This window comes from Cyprinodon tularosa, unplaced genomic scaffold (genome assembly GCF_016077235.1).
Source record: "Cyprinodon tularosa strain WSP-4 unplaced genomic scaffold, ASM1607723v1 ctg8, whole genome shotgun sequence".
NCBI classification, from domain to species: domain Eukaryota; kingdom Metazoa; phylum Chordata; class Actinopteri; order Cyprinodontiformes; family Cyprinodontidae; genus Cyprinodon; species Cyprinodon tularosa.
In genome coordinates, this window is record NW_024039562.1 from 2,420,148 (window position 1) to 2,428,213 (window position 8,066).

The 8,066-nt window shown below is 36.9% G+C and overlaps 1 protein-coding gene across 7 annotated transcripts in view; it reads left to right on the forward strand.

Moving 5' to 3' along the window:
• The window catches only part of LOC119774032 (glutamate receptor-interacting protein 2-like), a 43,397-nt gene extending 37,130 nt beyond the window's left edge, over nucleotides 1-6,267 (forward strand). For 5 of the 7 annotated variants that reach the window (XM_038271302.1, XM_038271303.1, XM_038271304.1 and 2 more), the window contains exon 22: nucleotides 1-799. In XM_038271302.1, coding sequence (XP_038127230.1) covers nucleotides 1-264 — 264 coding nt within the window. In that variant the 3' untranslated portion in view covers nucleotides 265-799. Of the gene's footprint in view, nucleotides 800-2,150; nucleotides 2,298-4,695 lie in introns of those variants that run through there. The other 2 variants (XM_038271307.1, XR_005279482.1) reach the window with 2 other exon arrangements.
• Nucleotides 6,268-8,066: the final 1,799 nt, after the last annotated feature.

The following is an 8,066-nucleotide window of genomic DNA, read 5'->3' on the forward strand; positions in this document are numbered from 1 at the left end:
GCTTCTATGACGGGCAGCACTCTTAGCCTTTACTTGGAGGAGACCAAGACCAGTGAAGACTCAATGTTTCTCTCTGAGATTAGTCCAATAAAAAAAGAAGGAATCCACAATGGGTCAAAAAACAAAAGCCTGAACCTGTCTACCAGAGCCAGAGATGGGTCATCCAGGGCCAAAGGGGAAGCAGCTGACATTCTGTCTCCTGCAGCTTTGACTCTACAGAAGGTGAATGTAAAATCAACAGTTACTGGGGAGAAATATGCTTAATTTATATTAACTTCTCTGATTGGCTTTATAGGATCTATGGAATTTACTGCAGTAGAATAAACTTGGACGAAATTAAGCTTTAAGAATAGGTTGATGTATTTTTTATCAAAGTGACTTCTGCAAGTACTACCAGCACACCTAAAAATCTCAAAGTAATGGAAATGACAATTTTATTTAAATTGCTCAAAATGTGTATGAAAATCAAATTTTTACCCTACCAGTTTCTGTCTTCCTGGGCCCTAAACATGTACTTCATAAATCCTTTAAAGGAGGGGGCTTTATTTCTAAAATGGGTCGGCAAAAATTTTTTTTAACTAACATGTATTTGTAAAGCACCTTGTCAAAGACGGAATTATCAGAGCCCTGTAAAGTATTGAAACAATTAAAATAAAATGCTGATAAAAAAAAGATAAGACATAATAAAATAGTTCAATAAAATTAAGCCATCAAAAGGCCTTTTCCTGCCTTTTAAGAGTCCACAGTCAATTAAATGTAGCTGCAACATCTACAGTTTCGCTGGGATGGACTGAAAGGCTCCGCACCCAACATTTTCTTTTCTTTGTTTTTTTTTTTTTTTTTTCCCAACAAATACTTTCAGTTTTACAAATTACAAACAATTCAACATAGTTGCAATAGAATTTCCACTGGAAAAGTATTCCTTAAATCTTAACCTTTGCACACCTACCAAAAGTGTGCAGGTAGTAGTGGTGGTGATTTATTTCTTTTGTGTGTATCTATACACTATATATCATGGGTTAATAAGACACCATAGTCATATTCAAAGACGCTGACAGAAACCAGCATTGGCATACTTCATCAAAAATTTGTTTTTTTTATTGCCACGCTTTTAAATAACATGGAGCTAACTGAAACACACAATACATAAACAAATACATTTTACATTTATCTGTCTGAAGGTCCGCATCCTCCTGAAAAGCATGAGCTGAGCTGAATATGCATGATGGATTTCCAAGGACCTGAAGAAGTGTTATTGCATGGATATCAGTGATGCCCTAAGGGTTTTGTACCTATGTGGTATCCAAAGTACCAATAGTTGTGCCTTTTTAGCCTAAAGGCTGATTTTGTTTAAAATTGTTTAGAGAGTGGTTATTCTGCTACAGTTAGGGATATTTCAAGGCTTTTCATCTCCAACCTCCCCTATTATCTCGAGCAGGATGCCAGCAAGTTTGTACGAGTCTGTTCTATGAATCATCTCCTGTGTTGAATGCAAATGTACCTTTTTAAAATAAGATTACTTTAAATCCACCATGACTTGAGGCTCTAATGTAAACAAGCCACACCTACAGATGCTGGCTAACAGTTTTTAAGGTAACTGAACTATGTGGATTCATGCCTTGTCTCAACATGCGCTTGAAAAACTGTATTCATACTTTAGATCTCCACGCACATAATGTTCTCAAATTTTCCTCACACACCTGTTGCTGCCTTCCTGGGGCTGTGTTTAGCTACCAATAAACGAACCCATGACTGGCAACCACGGAGTAATAACACTATTTAGAGTTTACACAACTTTTCTCATATTATGGAAAGTATTTGATGCCCTGTTAAAGCTGTTTTTTTTTTTTTTGTGTGTGTGTGTTTGGTCATGGATAAATCTGCTGGCACTGTTACCGGAAACCAAAGAGAAACAAATGATATGAATACATAAAGTTCTGGTTACTATAACTAAGTGTTTACATAAAGGCTAAATAGAATAACCTGTGCAAATCCAGGGCAACCATTTAGTCTGGTTTCCAGGTAGTAGCTGTACTGTTCCGTGGATTCTATAATCAAATCTTGTAAAATACAAAAGAGACACTTTAAAAATAAAAATTCTCAGCACTTTTCTATATTTGTGTGCAAACAAAATTGTTCCTTGTCTGCAGGTGTGTCTAAGGAAGGATCCTGAAAGCCATGACTTTGGTTTTAGTGTGTCGGATGGGCTCCTGGAAAAGGGAGTTTATGTCAACATGATTAGGCCAGAAGGACCAGCTGAAGAAGCTGGCCTGAAACCCTTCGACCGAATCCTTCAGGTTTGTTTTACTTAAATAAAATAAAATAAAGCAGTTTAAAGGTTAAAGAGGAAGTTGTTGCAATGTTCATTAGAAGGTTCAGATTTTTGTATCATACAAACATATACCTTTATTGCATAAAGGAACACTTTGTAATTTTTAGCCACTGAGGGTGCTAGAGTTGTAACTTCCAGGTTTAGGGCCCCCTGCAAGCAACTGGCTACACTGCACTCTCCCAAATTTAAACAGTCTCCCTCTGAGTTTTGGAAACTAATTGTAAACCATTTTGAACCAGCAGACTGAGAAGTCACTGAGTCACATGTAAGGCAAGATCACAATCTCCCCTCTAGATTAAATCCTGTATTAGAGAACCAAAAAGTTTGTCCAGGTAAGGGTCATATCTATGACGGTGTATTAGGGCCAAACTAGGGAAAAAAATTACAGTTATAATATTGACTAGTGTTGCACCGATGCCATTTTTTGGCCCTGATACCCGATACCTGGCTGTGCAGTATCGGCCGATACCATAATAATGTAAAATAATTTCAATCGTGGCTTTGTCGAGCTGCTGCCTACCTTTGTGAAGCAGGAAAAAATCTAATACAAAGTGAATCCAGTAGAACTTTTTATTGCCTACCAGGAGTGGGTGACAATAGTTGAATAAACTTATGGCTCTCAAAATGGTATTGGTGCCCTATTTGTTGGTACTCGCCGATACTGATACCACCATTTTAGGGCAGTATCGGGGCCCCGTCCGATACTGGTATCGGTATCGGTGCAACACTAATATTGACACTTTATTCTCGTAATATTATGAGAATAAAGTTGTAACGTGTCGAGAATAAAATCATGATAGAACACAGACATCAGATTATTTGTCCTTTCAAAAAAGAAATCCTCAATGTCTAAGCACCAAACAGCAATCTGAGCTCCATTTGTAAACATTAATTTGATGCTGATGGGTTATAAGGTTTGGTATTTCCTTCTTTGTAAAACCGATATCAAAGTATAGCTCCACACAATTCTCAAGTCCTCATTTCAGTGCAGGGATAACAGTGCAAGCATTCTCATTAAATAACATTGACTTTATTCTGGTATTAAGACTAACCTTGTAATGTAACAATTTTAATTGTAATTGTAATATTATGAGAAAAGTTTTACGTTGATATCGTAATATGAGTTTAATCCACTACGATATTCTCATATTAGTCTGTCAAAAACATTCTCTTTAGTCTGGCTCTGATACTTTGTCGTAAATATTTGTTTTGTTGCGTAATAACTGAGCTAATAACTTAGATTCGTTAGGTCTAGTTTTTAAAGGGAATTGTATCATGTGACTCCTCCAGAGACTGATCCGACCCTCTCTAATTAAATGTGAGTTTTTGAGAAGGGGAGCCACAACAGAGCATCACAATGCCCCTTGTGGCTTGAAAATTCATTTAAGCTTTCCTAAATTAAGCTATGACATATTCAGTGTTTTTGTTCAATATTCCTTTTTTTTTTTTTTTTTTTTTTTTATCAATCAATTTAGCATGATGAATGCTAAATGCATCTGTTTCCACACAAACTGTAATGCACTCAATGCTGCTCTACTAAAAAACTAATTACACAAAAGGAAAAAAACAATATACAAAACAGAGCTACATAATGATTTTTTTCTAAGGAGCCACTCGATCAATGTTGAATATTTTGACTAATTTTCAGCATGTGGTCATCGTAAATAAGGTGTCATCAAATCTTGGCTTTGGAAGTAGAGAGTTGCATCATAAGTCGGTAAACAATGAGCAAAGATGACTTATTGCCAATTTACTTAGATAAGGGTACAAAATTTTTACTGTTAATGTTCAGGACTTGAGAAACATTGAAGGTTAAATATGTTGCTGGCTAATTTTCTAGTCCCTGGTGCTGATTTAAGCAATTTTGGGTATAAAATGTGCTGATGTAAGCTTAGCAGCTCTACTGTAGTGACATCCCCACATTTGATCATAATGACATGGTTAACCATATCATCAATGTTTTTACAACTGGGGTTTTTGGCTACTTCTGTATACAATGGGATCTACAATTGATCATACTTTGGCTATTAGCAGCACAGAAAAAAAAGCATTATGTAAATTTTACAAATATAGCTTTATGTTAACTACTAGTGGCTATATAATACTGTGTGATCTGATATCTAATACAGACTTCTTAGGTCTGTATTTGTACAGGGATTTTTTTCAAGAGCCAACTTGGAAATTTTAACATTGGAGTGAAGTCAGACAGCATACATTAAGTAATTATGTGTTATTTTATAATACTTGTATGTTATAAATACAAGTCACATCTTGACAAGGTAGTTCTAATATGTTAGAAACTGCAGGTTTTAGTGGAATAAATAAATAGTACTGAATGTTAATTGGTAGCTGTGTTCTTCCAGGTGAACCGTGTGAGGACCCGGGACTTGGACTGCTGTCTCACTGTCCCTCTAATTATGGAGGCCGGAGACTGTTTGGATCTGGTCATTAGCAGGAATCCACTGGCAGTGGCCTATGCGGAGCTGCCCAACGACTGTGACGGCCCCTCAAGCTCGTTTCTGTGCTTTGCCAACTACGGGAGCAACAGCATTGCCCTGTGAACACAGAGATGGATGAAGAACACAGCACGGCTGGCTGGGAATTCACGCATGCATCACACGTGGTTTATTTTGTCACATTGTAGCTGTCAAACCTTCACGCTTGTGTTTTTCACAGAGGAACAACCGTTCTTTTGCCTCAGGGCATCTCTCTGTTAACATTACACGAAAGCTTTTATTTATTGCTGCGTTCAGATTATCTGCTCTGTGGAGACAAAGGTTTCAGAACAGAGCTCCCACCCCCCTCACCAGAGGCAGAACCACATGGAGGGTTATATAACAGAGGAGTCATAGCTTCTGACGGGGGGCCAGGACATCAACGCACATGTCTTTACTCTGCAAAACCACATGATGTGCACACTCACTGCCTAAAATTTAATTTTTAATTAGGCCTTGTTTTAACATTGTTTTTCTTTCCATTTTCACAAAGGATGCACCTGTTAATTAACAGATTCTCTTACAGAGATTGCATATTGATGGATCCTAAGATCAAAGAAGATTGCACTTATTTTAGCCATGAGTTGGCTCACTACCTTTGTTTCCATTCTCTAACCTGCACTGGCTAAAGGGCGGATGGTGCCCTGAAATAGTCTGAGCTCGCCCCGATACCTGCCAACAACAATGCCGCAAACATTTTGTTCTCTATTTTTACAACACTTGATTCATGATTATTTTGTCACCTGTGTTTCAGAGACACTTTTCATATGCGTGGGTGAATTTTTTTCGATGTTCACTTTTTTTTTTTTTTGAGTGTTTATCACGTTTAAAAACTAAATTACGTTTGCACAGTTTAAAACACAGCTTCTGCATGTTTTTCAGTTTTTTTATTTCAATGTTCACGACTTTTCTGAATAAGCTGCTCTTTCTAACACATAACTCTAAGGATACAAAGTGTGTACAAATTAACATTTTCTATTTGCTTAGAACTATGTGAGTGCTTTTTTTTTTCAATAACACTGTTCTCGATGTTTTTTCCTTTTTCTAATGAACGTACTGGTCTGAAAATGGATTACAATAAGTCATGTGTCAGCTGATGTGAATATGTTACTGTCCCATTTGTAGCAGCCTTGGAGCCAAATTATTATAGTTGGGTTGTAACCTTCACTTTTTTTTTGTTGTTGTTGAATTTGCTCCATATCTAGGCCACTTTTTAAAGTCTTTTAATGTAAAAGAAAGCTTTTACAGTAAAAGACACTGATGTCTAATGTCTTGTTGTTTGGATCAAATGTTTTCAGGATCTTCCAAGAAAGCTGAGATACTGAATGTGTTTCTGAACTAATTTTTTAAGTTGTCTGTCAATTTGTGAAGTTATTAAAATTTTTATTTAGTGAGTAATGCCATTTTTTTTATTGCAATAAAGTTATAAGGTTATCTGTCCAGTCTTTTGTGACCCATTTATTTGGGAAGGTTGTGCCAAATCTGTTGTCTTTTCAAAAATATATGAATTTTTTTTATTTAATCCGCACGGCAATTTACAAGGAAAAATTGGTTTGATTCAGGTCTATGCATGAATGCAATTAGTTAATTCGGATCAATCGTTTGCATTTTATTTTTTTTCCCTCTGGTGGGCCTGTAACATCACCAATAATAGCGCAAAACAGGCTTTAATTGACTGACTCAGTTTTTTCATGTGACCGCAGCAGAGCAATCTGAAGTTGGAGGGCTGATGTATTGAACCAGCATGGAGGACAATCCTAAGCACATTCCCATTCTATTGCAACTCAAATGACCAACCTGATACTATTTGGAAAGGAAAAACAAATATACCCAATGGCAACACATTCTTAAATAATTTACAGCAGTCTGTGATCATCTCAGTCTGTTTGATATTTCAAATTTGCTGCACTAGCGCTGCTAATTTGCAAAGTAGGCTGACATGAAAGGGAGTACGTAAGAGGCATGCGGCAAAGTACCACAGGCTGGATTTGAACCTGGGTCAGCAACGGGGACTAAGGCCTCTGTACAGTTGTCTTAGGAAGGGTGCCTTTTCCAGACAGCATGTTTCAGCTCATTCCAAAGATGTCGAATAGGATTAAGGTCAGGGTTCATTGAAGGCCACTTCAGAATAATCTGTTTTCTTCTTAGGGACTCTTTGGTGTTTTGGGTCTTAATCGTGTTGTGAGACCCATGACCCGCGACTGAGGCCAAGCTAACACTGTGCAGCACATTTTTCTTTAGATTCTCTTGATAGTCTTGATACTTCATTGAATTCTGCAGAGATGCCAGTTAAAGCAAAGCAGTCCCAGAGTACAACAGAGCCTCCTCCATGTTTCACAGTAGGGACAGTGTTATTTTCTTGATATGCTTAATTTTTCTGTTTGTGAACATAGAACTGATGTTCCTTGGCAAAAAGTTAAAATTTTTGTCTCATCTGTACATACAGGTGCTGGTCATAAAATTAGAATATCATGAAAAAGTAGATTGATTTCAGTAATTCCATTTAAAAAGTGAAACTTGTATATTATATTCATACATTACATACAAACTCATATATTTCAGATGTTTATTTTGTTTAATTTTGATGATTACAAATGACAACAAATGAAAATCTCAAATTCATCATATCAGAAAATTAGAATATTACTGAAGACCAATAAAAACAAAGGATTTATAGAAATGTTGGCCAACTGAAAAGTATGAACATGAAAAGTATGAGCATGTACAGCACTCAGTATTTAGTTGGGCCTCCTTTGGCCTGTATTACTGCAGCAATGCGGCGTGGCATGGAGTCGATCAGTCTGTGGCACTGCTCAGGTGTTATGATAGCCCAGGTTGCTCTAATAGTGGCTTTTAGCTCTTCTGAATTGTTGGGTCTGGTGTATTGCATCTTCTTCTTCACAATACCCCATAGATTTTCTATGGGGTTAAGGTCAGGAGAGTTTGCTGGCCAATTAAGAACAGGGATACCATGGTCCTTCAACCAGGTACTGGTAGCTTTGGCACTGTGTGCAGGTGCCAAGTCCTGTACATACATTACATACAAACTCATATATTTCAGATGTTTATTTTGTTTAATTTTGATGATTACAAATGACAACAAATGAAAATCTCAAATTCATCATATCAGAAAATTAGAATATTGTGAAAAGGTTCAAAATTGATGGCCCCTGGTGCCACACTCTAATCAGCTAATTAACTCAAACCACCTGCAAAAGCCTTTAAATGGTCTTTCAGTC